Source organism: Pinus tabuliformis, chromosome Q, assembly GCF_031772625.1.
Source record: "Pinus tabuliformis cultivar Carrire ecotype Pingquan chromosome Q, CPIR1, whole genome shotgun sequence".
Classification (NCBI taxonomy): domain Eukaryota; kingdom Viridiplantae; phylum Streptophyta; class Pinopsida; order Pinales; family Pinaceae; genus Pinus; species Pinus tabuliformis.
Window position 1 is genome coordinate 995,468,055 of NC_142296.1, and position 25,691 is coordinate 995,493,745.

General features: G+C 43.0%; 1 protein-coding gene across 1 annotated transcript in view; it reads left to right on the forward strand.

The window, feature by feature from the left end:
- LOC149222822 (uncharacterized) overlaps nt 1-25,691 on the forward strand; it is a 496,388-nt gene that overhangs the window by 62,850 nt on the left and 407,847 nt on the right. Inside the window, exons 4-7 of the mRNA XM_089387688.1 lie at nt 2,059-2,256; nt 17,797-17,981; nt 18,079-18,160; nt 18,317-18,446. Of these exons, the coding sequence (XP_089243814.1) occupies nt 2,059-2,256; nt 17,797-17,981; nt 18,079-18,160; nt 18,317-18,446 (595 nt within the window). The remainder of the gene's footprint in view (nt 1-2,058; nt 2,257-17,796; nt 17,982-18,078; nt 18,161-18,316; nt 18,447-25,691) is intronic.

The following is a 25,691-nucleotide window of genomic DNA, read 5'->3' on the forward strand; positions in this document are numbered from 1 at the left end:
TGTTGGTAAGATGCTTATGGGAGAGGCATCCTACTTTATTTTGGACACCTTGTGCTGCACATTGCATTGATTTGATATTGGAGGACATAGGAAAAATTCTTTTTGTCAAAGATATTGTTGACTCATAAAAAAAAATTACAAAATTTATATATAATCATGCATTTGTGCTTCATTTGATGAGAACATTCACCAACAACAAGGAGTTGGTGTGCCTCGCCATTACACGGTTTGCCACCAATTTCATATCTGTTCAATCCCTCTTGAATTCTATGTGGGATGTGAAGAGAATGTTTCTTTCAGATGAATGGCGTGCTTTGACATTTAGCCGCAAACCAGAGGGAGAGGCCATATGCAGATTAGTTTCATACCAGGAAAACTTCTGGGCGGGAGTGCAGGAGGTGTGTAGCGTTACTGAACCTTTGGTAAAGGTTTTTCGATTAGTTGATGGTGACAAGCCCGCAATGGGCTATTTGTATGAGGCCATGGACAGGGCCAAAGAATTCATTCGAGCCTACTATGATGATAAAGGATATGAGGGGTTTCAGAAACAACTCCTCCTATGGGAAGTGATTGATGAACTATGGAACAACACATTCCATCGTCCCATTCATGTTGTAGGGATCTACCTGAACCCCGCATTTTCTTACCCCCGTGGGTTCTTATTTGATGCTGAGGTCATGGATGAATTCTTCACTCGTGTTTAGAGGATGGTGCCATCTCCAGCAGAACGTGCAAAAATCTCCAAAGAAATGGAGATATACAGGATGGCAGGTGGCACATTTAGTTTTGATATGGCTATGGTTGAAAGGAAGACTAAAATACCAGGTAATTATTAGGTTGTTTCAAATTTCATTGTCTCTTCAAGTTCATGACTTCATACTTTGCTTCAAATTTCAAATTTCATTTTTTTTTTATGTTTATCTTATTTGTAATTTTGTTGTAGATGCATGGTGGAGAAGCTATGGTACCAGAGTACCCCATCTGCGAAAGTTTGCCATTCGAATTCTCAACCAAACATGTAGCTCCTCAAGATGCGAGCGCAACTGGAGTGTCTTTGAAAAAATACACACCAAGAAGTGCAACAAGTTAAGCTTAAAACTTAAAATATTCCAAATTTCTAATTAATTTTTTGAATTCATTAAATTATATATATATATATATTATATATTTATAATAATTATTTTATGATATTTGTACAGGTTGGAGTCCCAGCGACTTAATGACATGGTCTACATATACTACAATCTTCGATTGTGGGTGAGGCAACTTGAGAGGACACTTGATATGGAGGCCATCTCATTGGATGGGATTGACACCACTGCTGCATGGAGGGTTGAGGCCGAGAGGCCTCTCATGGAGTCTGCCGATGATTGGTTAGAGCAGGTGGTAGTGGAAGGCGAAGAGGGGGCAGAGGAGGAGGAGGAGGAGGAGGAGAGAAACAGGAGGAGGAGGTGACACCATCTACCCAGGCTAACCTTGCCACTAGTAGAGGACATGGTCTACCTCCTGTAGCTCCTAGTTCTTCAGCTTCTAGAGCACAGTAGAGTCCACTGCCAACTCCACCAGCATCTACATCTAAAGGGAAAGGGAAATCTATTGCATTTTCTTGCAAGAGGGGCAGAGGAAATCAATAGTATTAGTTATTTGGTTCATTTCATTGTATATGACATTATGACTAATGATATGAGATACATTATTATATTTTCTGTTGATATTTTGAGGCTGAGTTGGGACTCAAGAGTCAAGACTTACTATTTAGGACATGATTCATTGTTATGTGTGATGTAGCACTAGAAATGATATTACACATCTTATATATTAGTTATTTTATCGTATTTATGTGTCAATGTATTTATTTTATGTTGTAGATGCTTTAGATATTAAAAAAATTGAAAAAAATGAATATTTTTGTATTTGCCAATTTTTTTCCCAATTTTTACCTTTTTTCCCCAATTTTTACTATTTTTTCCCCTCGCCAATTTAATCCTGATCGCGATGTTCGTAACACTAGTAAAGACAACTGGCAGGGTGACGATGTTTGCTAACACTTGTCCTCAGGAGATGCTGGAGTATGACAGGACAATTTGGCAGGAGATTGGTGGATTGGAAGAGCGTGGAGTTTCCTGTCAGGCGAGGGAGATGGCAGTGCATCCATCTTTGGGTCTACCCATTGATGAGGTGCAAACAGGTGTAGTGGCAGCTAACCGAGCTGCAACATTTTCAGGCCGCCACCCTCTCCAGGAGTACATAGACAGGGTTTGCAGCATAGTTTGGCTACTTGTACCCATTACAAGGAGAGAGGTAGGACTTTCTCGATGGATATTGCTGACCAACCAGATAGGGCAACATGAGTTGAGCATGGACCAGCATCAGCATAGTAGACTTGTTCCTTACACAGGAGTCCATGACTTAGATTGGCGGGAGATCATGAGTTGGTATCCTATTGATGGAGTATCATTCTTAGTTGGGAGAAATGTACTGCAGGAGCCCTTAGAAGTGGGGGATATTAAATGCTCCAGTCGGCAACAGAATGTGGGTTGGCCACTCATCAGTATCTCAGCGTAGCATCAGTGTGGTGAGACTGACCTTGGGGTATTCCAAGGATTGGGTTGGAAAGAGGTGATGAGCTGGTACACAGTTGGTAGGGCAACATTCACAGTCGGAGCTACAGCACAACAAGAGCCATGTAACATTAACGCTCCTTCTTGGTGGCATTGAGATCCAGGTGGATGTACTGGCAACAGGTTGAGTCAGAGATGGACATGGGATCCAGGTATTGGAGGATCCAGTCATGTTTCGATAGCTTGGAGACGCGAGGTGGACCAGTGGTTCGTAGGGGATTCGGGCATTGGGTCTCAGTGGCATTGGGCCACCAAATTGGTCCACAGATTTGGATTGCTTGAGAGCAAGCAATCTTGGGGCGAGAGGATTGTCATGTCCCCATTTTTATTCTTCTTCATAATACAACCAGGGTGGATTTCTAGGACAGGGGATGGCCAGGTCAGTGGAGCAGGTTTATGTCATCACGATGGAGTTCTGAGGAGTTTTTTGTGGAATTTGATGGAATTCGCTTGGCATATTCCATCATTAGCACAATTTGCCTTTCGTTCAGTTGCATTCCGACAACTTTAAAAAAAATCAACATTATTATTGGGCATAACTTAATTAATTTTGCTCGAGATGGCATTCCGGGGAGATTAATTGATGGAACACCTTAGTGTAATAGCTCGTTGGAACCGGAACAAGAAGATCTACATCATGGGACTTTTGGATGGGAGTTTCAGTGACCTGAGGAGACATGGTGACCAATTTACCATTTTCTTGCATTAAAAAGAATATTTTAATTAAAATAAAAGAGGGAAAAGTGCTCCATGATTAAAATAATAATAAAATAGAAGATTATAGAGGGGTCCATCAGATCTATAAGAGAGGAGGAGGAGGTTGTTGGAGGACACCTTGGATTGTGTATTGTTTCTTCTGTGAAAGGTTGAGAACGCGGTTCTCTACTCCATTGGTAGCCCTAGGATGAAAACCCTCAGGTGATTTAGGGAGATTGGGCGAGCACCCATCTCACCTTGGTGGATAATTCAGAATCCACAGGTTTAGTGAGTGTTTTTTTGTTTCAGTTTGGAGACCAAAGGGTCATTCCCATCTATTGTATTGGCATATATCTATATATAATAAAGCTGGATTTTGGTTGTTGCATTTCTCATTGTTCCTGATGATTTTTAATGATATTTTCATGCAATTTGTGGGTTTATGGCTTCAGACAAATTTTTGGTGTTTGGGTTTTTCATGGAAATTTCCGGTTAAGTGCTTGATAATTTGATTTGAAAGGTTTTTTTCCAAATTTTCTCCATTTGGACATTACAACTAATATGCCTAAATGAAATGCAAGTAAGTTTATTAGTGCTTGTAAAAATAAATGTCTCAAGTATATGGAAATATGCTCAATGAGATAACTTAGACAATTGCTGAAAATTGTACAAGATACAAGAACATAAGCTTCATAAGCACATAAGATTGTAAATTGCTCAAAGTAAGTGCTTTAACAAATGATATATCAATGATCATCCAACTAAAGCAATGAAATGAGATGAAGCTTCAAAGTATGATATGCTTGCAAAGTGAACAAATAACTTTAAAATAAATGAACAAGTAACCAATGAGCCTATAGTGAGGCAAACATGAAGCAAATTGTCAAATTCGCTGAATCAAACTTTGTCAAATGAATTTTTTTTCTCAATCTGTCTACTTCTATTATTATACAAAAAGGAGCAAAAAGTTACAGCAAGGCCTTGGCCTTGAAAATCTTGCCAAGAAGTTGGCAATTTGCACAAATGTTCATATTCTCAGTTCTCAGTAGACCGCCATCTGTAATTTGGCCTCTTATAAGACCCAAAACATTGCTGAACATAGACAATATAGCACCCGAAACATTGCTGAACATAGACAATATAACACGATGCATAAACGACACAAAGACATGCAGAGACCTGACACTAGCATAATTCAAGATACAAAACAGAGTAGTGTTCCTACTTCTGAAGCTGCCGAGAGCAGAAAACCAGACAAGGTCAATCATCATCAGTGGTATAGGGTTCCTCAACGACCCTGCATCCAAATTGTAATGAGTCATCCGAGTCGGAGTGAAGAATCACTGAGCCTGTTGGTTCTCTCTGAGCTGGCTCACTTGGACCTTCAGAGACAGCCTGATTCGCCATAGAGGAGCTTCCTGTTACTGGACGCTGACTGTCAATTGGAGTCGCCCTCCTCTGATAACCCAGAATTTCAGGAAGTGCTTCTCCTTGGCCTCTGAGATCTTTGCTTTTTTCAATCGTGACAGAGACGATAAAGGTGGAATTAGCAAGAGTACAGGGGATGCGATAGCGAACAGTGGGGTGGGCCGCATGCTCGCAATCATCCCTCCTACCACGCCCGCGACCTCTGCCTCGACCGGATCTGGTAGCAGGGGGACTGCTTCGCCCAGGTTCCAACACAGCCGTGAAAGAGTGTGTCGGAGGGGTTGACCGCTGAGAGATGGCACGTCCCCTGGAGCCTCCTCACCTGCTTAACATCCTGAGCCGTTCTTGCGGCATTGCAAGGTGCCGAGGTTTTTCGAATGAGCAGAAACACGGAGGGTAGTAACCCAATTCAGATTGAAACCGAACTCCCACTAAGTCGCAGGCCCCTGGAACTCGAGCTCGGCGTTTGAATAACGCTCTTGAACCTGGAAAGGGGTCGGACTCAGACACGCTAGTGGAGTAGCTTAGAGTGACACAGACCACAGTGATCCATGAAGCTGCAGAAATGAGCGATGGAGCCGCGGGAATGTAGCGTATATGGTGCGCCATTGCACAGTTCACCATGAGGCGGGTGGAGGAGTTAAGAGCCCGCATTAATAACCTTGTGCGAGACCAGCTCGCTTGTCCTGCGCAGTACCTCGTGGCATGCTTGGGCGGACACCTGCCCATGTGACACACCACCTGCCTGCCTTCAAAGCCTTCAAACACCCGCATCCGGGAGTGAGATATCCTTTTGCACCAGAGAAGTGCATTCCTGTTTGAGTTGTTCATCATCTACGATTTCGAGGGGTCCTGAGAAGTAAGGAAGTTGCTGGGTTACTCCTTGATTGGCTAATCTGTCTGCAACTTTGTTGGTCGTTCTTCTAACATGCTTGAAGGTAATGCTTTGGGGTTTCCTCAGCCTTTCCTCCAGGGATTCCAATCTACTGAGCAATCTCCAGCTGGATGTTATCTTGATTGTTGAGGTGCCTTCTTGGATTCTATTTGCTGCTGCTATAAGGATGAGAGAATCTCCTTCAACCTCTAACGGGAAGAAGTTGTTTTGATCTGCAATGCAGATCCCTTTCCATAGTCCTTCCAGCTCAGCTGCATTGTTTGTGTCGTTGCCAATCGATCCATAATAGATGTGCAGTATGGCCCCCGTGTGGCTCCTGAAGATTCCTCCGAACCCCGCTGGCCTTGGATTACCCTTAGCAGCCCCATCAAAATTCAGTTTGAAGTAATTGATTGCCGGAGGAGACCATGTTAGGGGAGAGACCGAGCAGGTTGGAGGACGGGCTTTGACCTGGGCTAAGAAAGTTAAGTCCAGATTCCAGGCTTTCAGAATGGTACATTCCTGAGGAGAGTCTGGCAGATCCGTGTCATGCCAGATTCTGATGGCAAGAGTTTCTTGAAGATTTTGCTTCAGGAGGAGCCACAGAGCATCAGTTGGCCTGCTGGTGTTGTTGAAAATTCTGCTATTTCTTTCCTTCCAGAGAATCCAATAGAGAAAGCCTGGTATTAAAATCCATAGGTAGTTTAAAAGCTGGCTTTTGAAGGGGTTCTTTGGCCATTTTCTAATGGTTTCTGTGATATCTTCCATCCGATCTTCTGATCTCCTATTGCATTTTTCAATTCTCTCCCATAGTTGAGTTGCGAGCGGACAAGTCTCCATTAAATGTCTGATGGTTTCAGAATGGAGATTACAGTTGGGGCATCTTGATGGGCCAATGAATCCTCGTTTTTGCAGGTTGTCCCATGTGAGTATGCGCCTCTTACTTAAAAGCCATAGAAAAGTGGAGACCTTGGGCCATATTCCCGGTTGCCAGACCTTTTCCCATATCTGATCCTTGTCTGTCTGGGGGGCTGAGTAGCGAAGCTGATGAGCTTCCTTAGTAGTGAAAGTTCCTTTTGGTGTGTGTCCCCATCGCAGTTTGTCCTGCTGATTTGAGTATTTTATTCTTCTGTGGTTTAATTCCCGATCTATTTCATTGTACGTTTCCCCTTGCCAATCCGCCTGCCAGGAGCTAGCAGGTTTCCAAATTTGGAAGTCTTGGTGCGTGTGCTGCTGCCAGAATTGATGTACATGTGTGAGATTTTCCTGTTGCATGGAAGCTTGCCATATTGGCTTTTGGAATAGGGTCGCCAATTTCGGGAGTTGTTGCCATGAGTCCTCCCAGAACCTTGCAGTGGTACCTGAGTGAATTTCCCAAAAACTGTGCTCTTGAACGAAGGCGCTGTGAAGCTTTGCTGCATTCCATATCGGAGAACCTTGGGTTGTAGTGCTGATTCTGATGAGGTCGTTCCAATGGCTGCCCGGGGCATATTTTGCTTGCCAGAGCCTCGCCCATGGTGAATTTGGTTTGGAGATCCAGTTCCACCATATACGTGCGCCCATTGTATTGTTGCTTTGGAGAGGATCCCTTAGGCCTAGCCCACCATTTGATTTTGTTTGACAAACTTCTTTCCAATTGACGAGAGCCCATTTCCTGTTTGGACCAGAGGAGCCCCATAGAAAATTTCTCTGAAGATTGCGAATTGCTTTGAGGACCCATTTTGGCGCTGCTAGGATGGAAAAAAGATACAGCGGCATGGCCTGGAGAACCGATTTGATCAAGACGAGTCTGCTAGCCATGTTTAGAGAGCGAAAAGTCCAAGACGAAAGCTTTGATGTGAGTTTGTCGAGGAGAGTTCTCCATGAAGCGTGTTTGATGGCGGAGTCTGCCAGAGGAGCCCCCAGGTATTTTGAAGGAAGCTTGGCAATGGAGAACCCCAAAATTCGTGCAATATTCCTTTGAGTGGAGGCGGGAGTGTTGAAAAAGAAGAGCTGGGATTTTGAAGCATTGATGGTAGTGCCAGAGGCATCAGAGAAAAGAGAGAGCAGGGATTTGAAAACTTTGGCCTCTTGAGATGAAGGATGACCAAATAGCATGGTGTCGTCTACAAACTGCTGATGGGATTGGGGATGAAGACCATGGAGAGAGATGCCTTTTAGAGCATGGGTGGAGATGGCGGATTTGAGCAGTCGACTGAGCCCTTCTGCCATTAGGACAAAGAGGAAAGGTGATAGGGGGTCCCCCTGCCTGATACCACGAGAGGGGCGGAAAGGCGATGACGGGGAACCATTGAGCAGGACAGAGATGCTGGGAGATGAAATGAGATTCATGATCCATCTAGTCCATGTGGAGTTGAAGCCAAAAGCCAATAACATTTGATGAATATAATTCCAGCTAAGTTTATCAAACGCTTTGGAGAGGTCCAACTTTAGAATCATACCTGGTTTCTTTAGAAGCTTTAGAGAGTGGATTACCTCATTCGATAGGATGATACCGTCCATGATCTGCCTCTGTTAAAATTGGCAACCAGGGCAAAACTTCATGTGGGTCATCTTATTCATGGCTGATAATATTTTTATTAGATTCCTCTCATCGAGAGGTGTAGGATTGATATAAAGATCATCTGATTCCGATAAGTATTCATGGAGATATGAATTTATTTTGATTATGGAATTATTATCAAGCCGACCTACAACTCATGTAGGCTCAGAAGCCCAACAGTCGCATCTATTCACCCACCAATGTTGTGTATAAATATAAGAGAACTTTTCCTCATTTGGACTCACTCATCTCATCACATCTCTCTCTCTCTACTGCGCAGATATGAGTCTCTTCTCTACTGCGCTGAAATGGGTCTCTCTCTCTCACACATGTGAAGCCGGAAGCTGTTGAATTTGAAGCAGCAACTGCAGAAGTAAAGATTGACTTGCGTGGCCTAGAAGATCTCTTCTTTGGAACTGCGCTGTAGGTTCATCTGAACCTCCTTTGAAAGCCACAACTTTTGGTGGTGGAATGAAGTCAATTCGACGAACGGTTTGCAAGATATCGACTGCCCTAGTTTGAAGCCGGAAACTGCTGAAATTGAAGCTGCTACTGCTGAAGTAAAAATTGACTTGCGTGGCCTAGAAGATCTCCTCATCTGAACTGCGCTATAGGTTCATCTGAACCTCCTTTGAAAGCCGCAACTTTTGGTGGTGGAATGAAGTCAATCCGACGAACGGTTTGCAAGATATCGACTGCCCTAGTTTGAAGCCGGAAACTGCTGAAACTGAAGCTGCAACTGCAGAAGTAAAGATTGACTTGCGTGGCCTAGAAGATCTCCTCATCTGAACTGCGTTGTAGGTTCATCTAAACCTCCTCTGGAAGCCGAAACTTTTGGTGGTGGAATGAAGTCAATCCGACTATCGGTTTGTGAGATATGGTTTGCCCTAGTTTGATAATGAAGCCGCTAATGCTGATGCTACTGATTTAGGGTTTTCTACTGCTGATATGAATCAGATTTATTGTACTATTTCTCTCTGCTGAATTATTGAAGATAAAAGAAGATTTGATGAAAGAGTTTCCCCACACATTGTGGGGTTTGTCCCTGGCTAGCCGCCACATCTTGTGTCTCTTGTCTTGGCTTGTTTTCTGTCGATCGTTTAATGTTCTATCTGCACTTTACTTTATGTACATGTGATTGCTAATCGGTGGAATATAATAAGAAAAAGAAGTAAACTGTTATAAGCATAGAACATACCATAACTTAACATGGTATCAGAGCTAAGGTGAAGACAAAGCCCGAGCAAGAGCAAGAGCAATCATTGAAGAGAAGATTGGCAAGGCTATCCTAAAAGAACTATGGGGTCCTCAACACTCTTTCCTGCCGAAGACAAGCTCCGTGAGAAAGCTGACTATCACGAATGAAAGATGTCTATCGATCTAACTCTTGAAGATCAAGGAGTGCTGGACCATGTAAGAGGCAATATTGTTGAGCCTTCATCAAATGCATCTGCTGCTGCCTGGAACAAATGGAAAAATGGAGAAGTCAAAACAAAGAAGATCATCCGGGACTCTATCGACAAGTGCTTGGTGGCCTACATCTCTGATCTAGACACCTCCAAGGAAATCTACGACAGACTGGTGAGTTTATTTAAAGTTAATGATGCAAATCAAGTTTTGTTTCTTAGAAATAAGCTGAGGGAAATCAAGAAGGGTAAAGATGAAAGTATGCAAGCATACTTCTTAAGAATCACCGAGATCAAGAACGATCTCCTATCTATTGGGGAAACTATTACTGACAGAGAAATGGCACTCACAACTCTTGAAGGATTACCATCTGAATGGTATGTGTTCGGGACTACTCTTCTGAACTATAATGTAATTCCTGGTTTCGAGGAATTAATGGCTAGATGCATTCAAGAAGAAACAAGGGAAGAAGTGTAAGAAATGCCTCCTGCTGCCTTTTCTTTTCATGCGAAGAAAAGAAATAATTCTGGGACTAAATCAAAAGGAAAGGCTGGACCTAAGGCTAGAAGAAAATGACGATGTTACATTTGCGATAAAGCAAGTCACTATGTATGAGATCATGAGCATCATGATGAATGAGATCATGGACATAAAGGGCAACATGAGATCATGAACATATAGGATAGCATGATGATGATGCACACTAGTTTGAGCAGCATTATGATGGATAAAATCATGGACATGGGCAGCATGATGATAATCATGATCAGAGAAGCATGGTACAGTATGCAGTGGTGCAACTCGAAATCCCTCTGATGGCAATCAAAGGAATGACAAATTCAACAGCAAAGGTAAGAGGAGAGCAGGGAATCAAGGAAGAGGACAAGCATTCAAGAAGGCCAGAAATTCCAGGATGTATTAAATGCACCTGACCTCAAAAAGAACCTGGTGTCCATCTCGGGAACGGAAGACAAAGGCTACAAGGAAACCTTCAACGATGGCAAGGTATGTATATGGAAAAATAATGTTAAAGATGCCTTTACTCTTGGGTTTAGTGTTGATTCATTATATCAGGTCGATGGAAGTCTGCTAGGTGTCATGTCTTATGACATATCTCTTCAGTCCGAACTTTGGCATTAGAGGTTTTCCCCCCTTCATTATAAAGCTATACTCGGTGTAAGACAAATGGTGATAGGGATGCCCGAATTCTAAATAGAGAATGAAGGTATATGTCCAGGATGTGCTGAAGGAAAGCTCAAAAGGGGACCATTCCCCTCAAGCCAAAGCAAGTCCTCTGATATATTACAATTGGTTCACTCAGGCATACCTGAGGTTGGCATTAAGAGGGAGACTACTACACCACATACTCCTGAGCAGAATGGTGTGGTGGGAAGGAAGAACCGCACGATGATGGAAGCTGTCTGGGCCATGCTACATGATCAAAGACTTCTGATGTTTCTGTGGGCTGAAACTACAATCACCGTCGTATATGTACAAAATCGATGCCCTCATCGAGCATTGGGTTCCAAGACTCCTAAAGAAAAGTTCACCGCAAGGTGAACAATCTTTCGACTTTGAGGATCTCTCAAGAAGCCAACACCAGGGAGCCGAAAGAAAAGGATGATGAATCAATGCCTGATGTAGAAGAACCCATGGATCTGATAGATTCTCATCCACATGAGCCTTCCTCTTCTAGGAAGAGGCCTTCATGGCTTAGGGGAATACTTGATGATGCTAAAGGACATGCTGCACCCTGAGGAACCTTCCGTCAAAGTAAGAAACTTAATAGGTATCAAGGATACCTGACCATCATGAGCACGATCATACAAAATGAGCCTTCGTCATTCTCAAATGCCGTCAAGCATCAAGTATGGAAGGATGCTATGACCTGACCGTAGAATGAGAGTCTATTATGGAGAATGATGTCTGGGAAGTAGTTCCCAGACCCTGGACAAGACAATTGTTACTTCAAAATGGCTTTACAAGATAAAGCATGCAGCAGATGGAAGCACGGAAAAGTATAAGGCTCGTTTTGTTGCTCGAGGTTTCTCCCAAAAGGAAGGTATAGACTATGATGAGATTTTTGCACCTGTTGCCAGATATACGACCATCCGCTCGATCATAGCCCTTGCCGCTTCACAAGGATGGAACCTACATCAGATGGATGTCAAGACTGCGTTCTTGCATGGCTCGATCAAAGAAGAGGTCTACGTGGAGCAACCCGAAGGATTTGAGATTTATGATCGAAAATCTCATGTATGCAGGTTGAAGAAAACTCTCTATGGGCTGAAGCAAGCACCCCGAGCATGGTATGAGAGGATCAATAGCTACTTGATAAAGCTGGGATTCACTGGGAGTGAGGCCGATCCTAACCTTTACTTTAAGGTTGAAGATGACAAGCCTCTCATACTGGTATTGTATGTGGATAACCTCTTTCTAACAGGTGCAGACACTCTCATTCACAAATGTAAGAGGGAGCTGGCCTCTGAATTTGAAATGAAAGACCTAGGACTGATGCACTACTTCCTAGGACTTGAAGTATGGCAGAAGCCAAGGGAAATTTTCCTATCTCAAGGGAAATATGTGGTAAAGATATTGGAAAGATTTGGTATGATGGACTGCAAGCCTGTGACTACCTCGAGGATCTTAATTTTTAGAAGTTATATGGTAGTGATGTCGGACCAGATTTGGGAAATGCCTCTGAGTTTCATAAACTCATTCGCATTGATGTTCTTGGTGAACCTCCATCCGAACATATTTTTTTGCAGTTAGCATTGTGAGCTCATATTTGGTTGAGCCTCACTGGATTGATGCCAGGAATCTTCTGAGATGTCTTCAGGACACAATCTCTCATGGATTAAGATACACTGCCGGAGATGTGAGACTACTTGGATATACTGATGTTGATTGGGCAGGCAGTGTGGTGGACCGTAAGAGCACTTCCGGGTGCTGTTTCACCTTGGGATCTGCTTCGATATCCTGGATGACCAGGAAGCAGAAGTCGGTGGCTTTGAGCACCGCCGAAGCAGGATATATTGTTGCTAGCATAACCTCGTGTGAGGTAGTTTGGTTGCGAAAGCTCTTCAGTGAGCTGTTTGGATTTACATTGGATACCACTGTGATTCTCTATAACAACCAGAGGTGGGATTCGTTTATTGAGGAATCCCGTATTCGTCGATTGCTCCAGCAGATAGACACCATCTTGGATATGGTAAATTGATGAGCAAGGAGGCTCCATCGCATTAAGATGATGTACAGGTTGATACACCTTGTCAAAGCCCCGAGGAAAGATCTAATCTGTGATTTTCCCAAACGACTTGGAGTCGGTAAGAAACCCTTGTACAAGGGTCCTACATGTTGCATACATTGAGCTCTGGGAGCTCTGAGGGCTTGTGGTTATTACTGGAGCAACATATGACCACAGGGTGACTCACCCTCCCCTGGTGGTGCGCACTGGAACAAGATGATTCGCTCTCTTGTGGGACAAGATGATTCGCTCTCTTGTGGAACAGGATGATTCGCTCTCCTGTGTAGCAGGATGATTAGTTCTCCTGTGAGGCCTGGATTGATGTGCATACGACCACAGGGTGACTCACCCTCCCCTGGTGGTGCGCACTGGAACAAGATGATTCGCTCTCTTGTGGGACAAGATGATTCGCTCTCTTGTGGAATAGGATGATTCGCTCTCCTGTGTAGCAGGATGATTAGTTCTCCTGTGAGGCCTGGATTGATGTGTTCTCCATGGCAATTGTAGCAGGATTGATGTGTTCTCCTGTGAGGACAGGATTGATTAGTTCTCTTGTCGAGGCATCCTACCCATGCAGTCTGGGACTCATGGGAAGTACCTCTCATCTGATCAATGAGCAGGGAAATGAAGTTAGGGACCATAGTAGTACCGAGGGACACATCGTTGTAACTACCGTACTCCCTACGCTAGGATGACCTCCATTGATCTGGGATCAATGATACTGGTCTGGGACCAGTGGTAGGAGTTGTACTTACTATGAAGCTGACTTCGGGTCGGCTGAGACTGGTCTGGGACCAGTGGTACGCACTCTGAGACTGACTTTGAGTCAGTGGAGGATGATACTGGTCTAGGACCAGTGGAGTTGTACTCACTATGACGCTGACTTCGGGTTGGTTGAGACTGGTCTGGGACCAGTGGTACATACTCTGAGACTGACTTTGAGTCAGTATGATACATCCTCGATCATTTCTTCTTCTTCATAATTCGGACAAAAGCAGAGCAGAATAGAACAATGCAAGAGCAGAGCAGAACAGAGCAAAACAGTACAGATCAGTGCAGGGCAGAACAAGACAAAGCAGAACAGGCAGAATAAAGCAGAGCAGAATAGAACAATGCAAGAGCAGAGCAGAACAGAACAAAACAGTACAGATCAGTGCAGGGCAGAACAAGACAAAGCAGAACAGGCAAAATAGAGCAGAGTAGGGCAAGGGTCAGGCTGTACAAGGCAGTGCATTTGATGGATGAATAGTAACGACCGATAGACAGATTGTAGATGAAGTTCTCCATGGTTGAGAGGGAGTGTTAAAATTGGCAACTAGGGCAAAACTTCATGTGGGTCATCTTATTCATGGCTGATAATATTTTTATTAGATTCCTCTCATTGAGAGGTGTAGGATTGATATAAAGATCATCCGATTCCGATAAGTATTCATGGAGATATGAATTTATTTTGATTATGGAATTATTATCAAGCCGACCTACAACTCATGTAGGCTCAGAAGCCCAACAGTCGCATCTATTCACCCACCAATGTTGTGTATAAATATAATAGAACTTTTCCTCATTTGGACTCACTCATCTCATCACGTCTCTCTCTCTCTACTGCGCAGATATGAGTCTCTTCTCTACTGCGCTGAAATGGGTCTCTCTCTCTCACACATGTGAAGCCGGAAGCTGTTGAATTTGAAGCAGCAACTGCAGAAGTAAAGATTGACTTGTGTGGCCTAGAAGATCTCCTCTTTGGAACTGCGCTGTAGGTTCATCTGAACCTCCTTTGAAAGCCGCAACTTTTGGTGGTGGAATGAAGTCAATCCGACGAACGGTTTGCAAGATATCGACTGCCCTAGTTTGAAGTCGGAAACTGCTGAAACTGAAGCTGCTACTGCAGAAGTAAAGATTGACTTGCGTGGCCTAGAAGATCTCCTCATCTGAACTGCGCTATAGGTTCATCTGAACCTCCTTTGAAAGCCGCAACTTTTGGTGGTGGAATGAAGTCAATCCGACGAACGGTTTGCAAGATATCGACTGCCCTAGTTTGAAGCCGGAAACTGCTGAAACTGAAGCTGCAACTGCAGAAGTAAAGATTGACTTGCGTGGCCTAGAAGATCTCCTCATCTGAACTGCGCTGTAGGTTCATCTGAACCTCCTCTGGAAGCCGAAACTTTTGGTGGTGGAATGAAGTCAATCCGACTGTCGGTTTGTGAGATATGGTCTGCCCTAGTTTGATAATGAAGCCGCTAATGCTGATGCTACTGATCTAGGGTTTGCTACTGCTGATATGAATCAGATTTATTGTACTATTTCTCTCTGCTGAATTATTGAAGATAAAAGAAGATTTGATCAAAGGGTTTCCCCACACATTGTGGGGTTTGTCCCTGGCTAGCCGCCACATCTTGTGTCTCTTGTCTTGGCTTGTTTTCTGTCGATTGTTTAATGTTCTTTCTGCACTTTACTTTATGTACATGTGATTGCTAATCGGTGGAATATAATAAGAAAAAGAAGTAAACTGTTATAAGCATAGAACATACCATAACTTAACAGCCTCCCTTCTACATAGCCCGTCTGCTCCGGAGAGATGAGAAGAGGAAGGAGAGGTTTGAGCCGGTTCGCTAGTACTTTGGAGATAAGCTTTTAAATGACATTGCACAGTGCAATCGGTCTGTATTTATCAGGCTTATTGGGTTCTTCACCTTTAGGTACTAGCGCTAGGAAAGTTGCATTGAGGGAGGGAAGAATCCAGTGCATAATTCTTGATTCCTCAACTAGTTCCCATACCTCTGTCTTGATGAGCTCCCAAAACTCATGAAAAAAATTGGCTGTAAAACCGTCAGGCCCAGGTGCCTTGCCGTCCTTGAGTTGGGCCATCGCTTCTTCTACCTCCTTGAGTGAAATGGATTGGAGCAGTTTGTTGTTGTGATCCTCCGTTATGATTTTGGGAATATGCTGCGTGATAGTTCTGATTGCGTGGTCTCTGTTTCCTGGAGGTTCTCTGAGAATTTCCTGAAAGTGATCTTTAAATTCCTTCTCCATGTCTTCATGTGCTTCTAGTCTTTCCCCGTGTTGATTGTTTATGAATGCTATGTTGTTGTGCATTCTTCTTTGGATGGCAGTTCTGTGGAAGAATTTGGAATTCTTCTCCCCCTCCCTGAGCCACCTAATTCTGGACTTTTGTCGCCAAAGAATTTCCTCTTGTTGCCTACGGGCTTCAATTCGATTCCAAAGATTTTGTTCCTGTTGCGCCTGCTCATCTGTTCTGCCTTCCAAAATGAGAGTCTGTTGTAGCGCATTCATTTGCTGCTCCAGCGTTTTGCGGTCCTCGAAAATGTTGCCAAACTGAGTACGATTCCAGACTTTGAGGACTTGTTTTAAATTTTTTAATTTCTGTTGGAATTTGAACATTTTGGCACCTTCCGGCGGGATGAAAGATTGCCATGCTTCACTAACCACTGTCTTGAAGTTGGGATTTGAGAGCCAGAAGGCTTCAAATCGGAAAGGTCTATTGCTCCTTGTGCCTGGCCGAGACCATTGTAACATTATTGGCCAATGATCGGAACCGCCTTGGGGCATTATGGAGGCGTGAAAGTCCCCTCCCAGATGAATAGCATTATCCGAGATTAGGAACCTGTCTAGCCTGGAAGCGATGTGTTGAGTGCCCCTGCGCTTGTTGGTCCAAGTGAAGACTCCGTTGGAGGTTTGAATGTCCATTAATTGATTATTTTGAATGAAATCCTTGAGACCGATGCTGTCATTTTCTAACCTGATTCTACCTCCTTTTTTCTCCTCCATTGTCTTGATAATGTTGAAATCCCCACCACCGATCCAGAGAGGGTACTGCCTGTTTGCATTGAGAATAGTGAGAGTGTCCAGAAGTTCTAATTTTTGCTGAAGAGTCTGTGGGAAATACACATTTGAGAGGTGCCCATGGATGTTTGTGCCGATGAGATGGAAGGACGCTTGAATGAGGTGATGGGTGGCATGAAAGTCATATAGAGTGAGAACCTGTGGATTCCATAAGATGGTTAATCCTCCTGAAGCTCCAGAGGCATCGACTGAAACTGAGCAGCTGCCTGACCAGATCTTGTTGCGAATTCTTTCTATAGCAGTATTAGTGCTTTTTGTTTCTTGAAGAAAAACTAGTGATGGCTTTTCTTGCTGAATCAAGTTTTTTATCATTCTGTGTTTTGAGGGGCTATTGAGCCCTCTCACATTCCATGAGATAAGCTTCATGATGGACAGTGGGGTTTGGGTTTGTAAAACTTTGTCAACTTAGGGAACCGTCCAGATTCCATAAGTATTTCTCCTACTATGATTGTCCTTTGTAGGTCTGTCTTGCGCCCTCTTTTCTTTGTTTCTTTGAGAATTTTTTTCCCATCCCAAGGACTACCGGCTTGTATACCAAGACTTTTGTTGCGCTGTGCTTTGATTAGGACTCCTTCAAGTCTGTCGATTTGCCAAGGGGGTATTGAGTTGTATTCTTTCTGTTTGCATGCCGTTTCTAGTTTGAGGATGTCAAGACCATCCAGACTGACATGCACCGGATCTTCTTCCATGATAGAAGGGGAACTCTGATCTTCCACATCTGCAAGGTCCTGTAGACTGAGGGCGAGAGCTGCATCTAACTCCATTGCCAAGGGCTGCTGAGTGTGCTCTGTAGCAAATTTCCCCGGGGAAGGGGGGAGAGAGCCAGTATCAGAAACATGTTTTTTATCTGAAGGGGGACTGGTTAAGAGGCTTTGAGGAACGGGAATGGAAGACTGCCTGGGGGCAATGGGAGCTTGGGAGGAAGAGGCCATGGAGGGGTTCTCCTGAGGTTCTGAACTTGGTTTATCCTGAGGATCAGGAGATGAGAGCAAAATAAATCTGTTCTGAGAGTCAGATTTGATGGAGCTGTCTGAGACTACATGGTTTTTCTTGGCATGCCTACGGCGATTCGAAACTTTTATGAATCCTTCAGAATCTTTATTGGATTCATTTGCTGTAGGTTTGGACTGCGAGTTCAAAGGGCAATCTCAGAAGAGATGGCCATGTTCATGGCATTTGCAACAACGAAAAGGGATGTGCTCGTAGTCTAAAGGTTGATTCCATTCAAAATCATCATGAAAGAGACTTACCGAGTCGGCGAGAGCTTTGGTCAAGTGCATTTGGACACAGATCCCGGCATAGGAGGTATATCTGCGGGTTTTGGTTTCCTCAGCAACTTTGATGAAGACCCCTAGTTTGTTGCCAATGTCTGCTAGAGTTTCTTCTTTCCAATATTCCACAGGGAGGGAATACATGCGTATCCAGACAGGAGCCCAATTGAAGTCTTCTTTATCAGGGTTGAACCTAGGTTTCCAATCCCGGAGGTATAGACCTGATGAGTTGAAAAAATACGGGCCTCCTTCGAATATGCGAGATTTGTCCTCCACACAGTGGAAAATGGCCGTGAAGAAGCCTTTGGGTCCAAGCTGCAGAGTGACTTGGCCTTTAGGCTTCCATTTCGAAGCTATCCATCCCTGCAGCGCCTTTTCAGTTGGCCAGAATCCAAGAAACTTGCCTATGAGCGCATGGTCCTGCATGAACTGGATCTCGCTGTTAATGCGATGACTGGGGAGATCGACTTTGATTCGTTCTGCCGCTTTCGGGATGCAGGTAGCCGAGGTTACCTTTGGCTGTGACGAGGAAGCTTTTTGGTGCACGTCTTTCTCTTTGTCTTCCGTCTCACATGGTACTGAGGGATCCGCTTCGCCATTTGTCAGTTTTGCTCCCTGATCATTTTCAGTGAGACCGCCAGGAGGGGTCAGAGGATTTGCAGACTGTTCATTGTCAGAGGCTGGAGCTGAGTGAGGAGGGGGGGAGGATCCCACCCCTCCTGCGGGCGCGTCCATGGAAGGAGGTCAGAAGGAGCCCGACGACGCGAGCTCAGAAGGTCAGGGGAGTACAGAGATTAGGGTTGTTGCGTTGCTAGCAGGCGAGGCGTTCATCGGGCGCAACTTTGTCAAATGAATTGAGATGCTTGCATATAATGAAATAAGTTTCTCCAAAGTGAAGTCCCAAGTTGTACTTAAAAACAAAACTTCAAATGCAAGACATAAAATAGAAACTAGTAGCAAAATCAAATTTAGAAAGTTAGATTGTGATGGTGAAATTATATTAATTCTTAAAGCAGGCAAAAATGAAAACTAAGAAAACAATGAAAAGTCAATCCACCCACATGTTTCTCCTTTTAACTAAGGAGAAAAGGATGCTTTGGGTGAAATCCAAGCTCCCACAAGAAAAACTAAGCCTTTTTATTAGATTGTTATAAAGATGAGAAACCTTCCAAAAGATCTCAACTAAAAATTCAAGAGGAATATTTTACAACATATGAGGCTTTTCAAGCACTAGATTTCCTTCTTGAAAGTCAAAATTAGAAACTAAGGTAAGTACAATAAGAATGCTCTCAAATTTGAAAATGTTAGGTGTCTCTTGGTATCCCAAATTAACTTCCAATGGTGGATGAAATCTTGCACAAAAAAAGGGGTTAGTCTTCTTTGTCCACGACCTTGCCAAGTGAGAGATCCTCTTCAAATGCCCATGGCCTAGCTAAATGGAAGCCCTCTTCAAATGCCCACGACCTCCTAGAAGATGAACTTTGAAGGCTTGAGAGGTCCTACAAGAAAATAGTTAGAGTTTTCCTCAAGTCTCTTGTTATCAACACTCCAACTATGGGTTGCAAAACAAAGACACAATTAGTGTAGAGAGAACATGTAAAACAAATAAATATCATACAAATAATGTACAAGAAACCAAATCAAGTGATGAGAGTGAACCCCATCACTTGCTTTAATTTAGAAAATGCTCTCAAGTAGCTAATATAAAATCAATAAAACACTATTTGAAAAGCTTTAAAATATGAGATGGTTGTTTGTATACAAGCTATGTCCAAATGAATCCCTACAAGAATTTTTTTTCATAAGATGAATTATGAAAATCCAAATACAAATGAGAGTTCCTTTGAAGATGCCTCAAGAGTGGATTGGTTTCCCAAGGACTTCCCCTCATGCTTGATTCAACAAAAATAATCCTTCTACAATACTCCAACACACATAAGTCCATATAGATTTAGAGAAGCAAACAATGCATTGAAACTTCTAGAAATTTATTTGCAAATAAACTAGAACTTCCAACATCTAGAGTCTACTTCCAAATCAAATGTTAATGCAAGATAGCTTTGCACTAGCAAGTTTGCAAGAGTATATGGAAAATGATATAACTCAAAGCATAAATAGAAGAGATTATACCAATATCTCATAATGCGCCATGCTCCAAAGGAAGAACACCCATGGATGGACCCCCAGAGTCTTTTTATTGCAATTTTTGAAAAGTGTACAAAGTAGCAGCGCCTCCGCAAGCACAATAGCTAGTAAACAATGATACAAAATGAGAGTTCAAAGCTCTATTATATAGAGAGATGAGAGCAAATCCCAATGTAGAAACCAAGTGACAAATGGCCATGGTGAAGATCCCAAGAAGGAAATCGAATTCCAAGTGGAGAGATGAAGTAGCCACCAATGCAAATTGAATTCCATATGTGGCACCAAGATATCCTCAAGCAAAATCGAATTCTCCAAGTGTGAGGATGAGAAAATCCAAGTGTTAACTAATCAAGGAGCTAACTCAAGTCAAACTCCAAGCTCAAACCATGTGATGACACCTCATGTAGATGCTTCCATTGAGCTCAGCATAATCTCCTTGGGAATTGCGTGGTCCCTCCTTGAGCCAAATTCGATTTGGAGACGATGTGCCAAGTGTGAAGAAGAGGGAACATAAGTGGAGACAAACTCCCAAGAATATCTCAATTAATATCCTCCAAATATCTCAAATGTGCATTAACTCCTCAAATAATTCGATTTTCCAAGTTACCAGTTGTTGCATTAATGCCAAGAAATTCGAGTTTCTTGAGTAGGCGATGTATTTATGATACAAGGTTCCAAATTGTTTTCCACTTGTCCTTTGACTCGTTCCTTTGACTTGAGATAGTTTCCAAGTCATTTCTATGTTATTTTTTCACATGGATTTATTTATTTATCTCCATTTAATTTATTTTTTATTTAATTTATTGCCAAATTTCCCACTAAACTTAGGAACAGTGGGTTTTGAGGGTCTAAAACACATATTGTACCCCTCAAAGTGTGTCATAGAAAATTGAGGGTGAGATGTGTAATTTTGGGCACACAACCCATACAACTTCTTTAGACATCACTTATTACATATTACATTTAGATTTTATTCAAATTTCCACCCCGTGGGAAATTAAAAAAGTTAAAAAAAGAGCCCTAGACCTAACCAAATTCCACAAAATTTTATGAGTGATTTAGTATGGTAATATACAATGGCTTAGACACTAGGACTCACCTAAGGCCTTGCCTGCAAGCCGTACTCCGGCTTTGCGGTTATGCTTGGAGGAAAAAACTCAATTAATTATTAAGTCCCTGTAAGGATATAATAATTGACCAAGTGAAATAAACCTCCCAGAGTAAAATCACTTGATAACAAGGTCCCAAGTTACATAGACCTGTTACATGACTCAAACTCATCATACTAGCATCACTTTACATCATCCCCGCAGGGTTTGTGGAATTTAGCTACAATAGAAGAAGATGAGAAGAAGAAGTAGAGTTGAAAAACTCTGATGATATGAAGATCTCTGATGGTACATGAAGCTTCTAATACATCCTTAGGCATGGAGTCCTCAAACATATTTGGGTACACTTTAGTGGTCAACAGGATGTATTGATGTAGAGCACTCATATATGCTCTTTTATGTGTTGACTTAGCCCTCCCAACAACTACTTTGAAGTTTCCATACATTTCACTTATTTTGAAGGCCTATAACTTGGACATCCTTGGTTAGTTGGAGGTTCTTGGCACATGAATTAAATTTTGATGATGTGGAATGCCATTACTAGAGGAGCTAGTGCTCCCTTGTTTTATTCTTCATGGCACATACGTTGAGGCATGGACATATTTTATTACTAGTTGATGAGACTTCCCCCTTACTTCATGGAGTGGTTAAAATACTTTGATGACTTTTAACATGGTCCATTACAAGCCTATGGTGGATTGATGTCTTACTTCATGGATCTAGCCATTTGAGGGTTATTACATCTTTAAGACTGAGCTATGGAACTATTTGATGAAACATCCTAGATTTGGAGGACTATATATAGCATGTTAACATCTTTTATGAGTTTCCACTTCACTTCTAGTGGGTTGATCCTTAGAGTTGGGTTGTGTTGCACAATTTTTTAGGATTCCATCTAGGGATTTGTTGTCTTTGGATTTCTTGGAGTATTCCAAGGCTGCTTTGTCCCTTGACAACATGAAGCATTCCCTAGATTTCAGGAAAAACCTGTTAGGAGAGGGATATGATGTCCACTTCATAGGGAAGAAGGTGTTCATCAAACGCTAGAGCTAGAAGAAGGTAAAACAAATTGGAGTGCGCAGCAACAGGTTTTACAGGTTAGCAATGGTAGTATTAGTGGGAGAGAGCTGAACAAGTTATGGCATAGGAGGATGGGACATTTACATCATGGAGCACTTAGAATGATTAAGGAGATAGTTGCAGCGCCATTCTAGGGACATAGTTGATTCAGAGTTTGGTTCTCAATTGTAGTAGTTGCAACAACAACAACATGAGATTAGTGGCAGTGTGGAGCAGTGTTGGCCGTAGTACAAGACAATATAGTGTAGTGTTTGCAACAACACAAATGCATTATGGTTCAACTACAGAGTCGGTAGATGAATTAGAGTATGTGTAATGACTTGGTGGGCAGTGAAAGGTTGTGACAGTTGTCAGACAATAAAATCCCACTACCTAAACGTTGAGAATAGAAAACACTACCTAAAATAAAAAGATTAAATATAAAATATCCAGTGGCATAACTTATCTTGAATTTGGTAGGAAAGGGAATAGGTCTGTTGTACATGGTCGTCTGAAAGTAGTATATTTCTATTTTCAACTTTGTGAGATCCATTCTAGTCCCATACTTAAGAGTTTGAAAATTTCATAAACCAGAATCCCTACTGTAGCAAATAATTAAACTTCTCCTATTTGTTAATTACTGAAGCAAATTATTTACTGCTTCCTACAACAAATATCGAAGCTAACACACTACAACCTACACCAATTAAATTATATGCGAAACGAAAACAGAACAATAGAGAAAGATACACATAAGTGACAGTTGTTTTTGGACAAATGTCCCCGGAAAAAACCCAATGCAGGAAAACTGGTGCGGCAGCTCTGAGGGTTTTTGTTATTATGCATTACTTTTCTGAATACAACTCTGGATGCCCTCCCGAAAATTTAGTTACAGAGAAATAAAATGGCAAAAGAAATTTGTGAGATTACGTCACTCTATCCAGCAAGTTCTGGTTGATTTGACAACTAAACCAATGTGTCCCCACGTATTTCTGTGTTGCCCTTGCGTGGGCCTATGTTAGCCTCTAAGGCTTTGCGTCTGCTCAACAGAGAATCGATTTGCCTTCTGGAGCAGTTTCCAACCCTCCTGGCTCAGAAATGTCAGCTCCCTCTACAAACTCGGACTTCTGCTTGGAGACTATGCTGCTTCTGTGTGAGCTCTTCTAGTTCAGCGTCAACCTTTGCGTGAGCCCTTCTGGCTCAGCGTCAACCCCTCCTGGGTACTGCACTGCCTCCTTCTGGTGTCTCTCTGCCTCTTTGTTGCATATCTTAGGCTCTAGAGAAGATACTCCAACCCAACTATCCCTGCCCCTCACTGCACAAACTCACTATCGATATTCTCCCGACAGCTGCTCTGCTTCAGAAAATCGAACTTCTGAACTCTCTTTGTGTGTTTTCCAAATGACCCTCAAGCCTCCTTAAATAATCTTCTCGTTGACATTCAACTGCCCAGATTAGAATCTAATCAATGGCTAAGATCATTTCTGCTTGATCGTCATCTTCTTTTAGAAGTTACACCCATAGTTAGATTAATACCCATTAATTATTTTAGTTTCCCAAGTTTGGACTTACGGTCCCCTTAAAAATAATTAATTATTTTAATAAAACCGGTTTTGGGTGGAATTTCCCAGAACATTTTCTGGGTTCTTTGGAATACATGTGCCCAAGCCTCCCTGCAAAATTTGAGACTTAGAGCACATTCGTTGCTACTAGAAATCAACACTCCCTCTTAGCGAGGAATGTGCTCTAGCAATGCATCCTGCGGAACTATCGCTCTGTTCTGTAACATCTCCCTTTGTGCTACTGATGTCTGACATGCTGTCCACCAACCACTGTGCAAATGCTGCATATGTACTGTTGTTAACCCTGTCATTGTTAACACTTCATCCATACTGCAACTCCCTCTGAATTTCTGCATCTGTGTTGCTGTTGGCACTGCTACTACCAACTGCCCCTGCACTGCAAACTATTGCTGCCACTGCATCAACAACGGGAAAAAAAACATCCCAAATTATTGAACTAACTATGTTCAGTATGATACCATGTGAATGTTGGAACTTGACTGCTGCTAGTCTTTGCGCTGACCTTCTGAATCTTCTGCATTGTTGTTGACCTCTGCTCTGTGCCATCTGCATTGTTGCCAACTCTGCTTTGTGTTGCTCAGTCTTTGGCGATCTAGCCAGTGCAGTTGTCTCCCCGACACTCCTCGACACCATCCGACACTAGTCCATCCTGCTGCCACAAAACTGGGCTCTTGTAGCAAGGTAATGATCCAAAAGGTGGGCTCCTCAAGGATCCTGCCCATCTGTAGCTCTTTCAAACTACAGCTCCAAATCATCCCACCTCTCTCCTGGAGGTATCTCGAGTGTCATGGCAAACTACTCTTCGATCTTCGTAGGTGCAGCCTTTGGATCGTGCTTCTCATCTTTTTCCTTCTTCCTGAGAGGACACTGTGTTGCGTAGTGACCCATCTCACCACACCTTAAGCACTTTATCTTCTAGACGTCCTTCTTACGTCTTTGTTGCTCATGCTACCCCTTCGATGCTAGGGTTGCAGTCTCCTCCTCCTCCTTGGGCCTCGACCCACTGTTGCTGCTTCCGTCAATCTTACACTTGACCAAGTATCTCCTCAGATCTTCCTTCTTGAGAGTTAGTCACATCTCATCCCAATTCGACAAAGTCACCCTGCCTAGGATACTTTGGACAAAGACTTGCCACTCATCTGAGACAGAATTGAGGGCAAGTCTAACCAACTCAGAATCTTGAGGTGTAGACCTGATAACAATTGATAACTCATCTCGGGTCTCCTGAAGCTTCGTGAGGAACAAATCCACATGCTCCCCCTTCTGCATCTGAGAAGATCTCAACTTCTACTCTAAGTACATCTTTCGTTGCTCGAAGATCCCTGATACGACATAGACAATGCATCCCACATCTCCTTAGCAGTTCATCTACTAGTGATGTGACAGACAACATGATCTTTCACTCCATTGAGGATCATTCGCTTTTCCTTCGCCATTTTTGCCTTGTACTTTTTCAGCGGATCTGCATCTGCAGGCACAACCACCATGCTTTCGACATATGTCTTGAGGGCATGCTCATCTAGAAGGAATGACATCCTTGCCTTCCAGATGACATAGTTGGATGCTCTGTCCAATCTATCCTGATTCTTCAAGCCACCGGTTGCCATTTCTGCCATGAAAACTGTCGAACTTCTCCTCTCTGCTCTTACTGTCGCTGCTCAGCCAATAAGAGAACGAACTTCTTGGCGGGAAGTTTTCTGAGGAAAAACTCCCTCACGGTGCTTCTCTTCTCTTCTGATGTCTTTATGTTGATTTGGGGTAGCATCGGATGTGCTCTAGCCATGAAAATTGGTGGAGAGACTAAAGCACATGAGATCTCCAACACCCAAAAATGGTTTGGGTAGATTC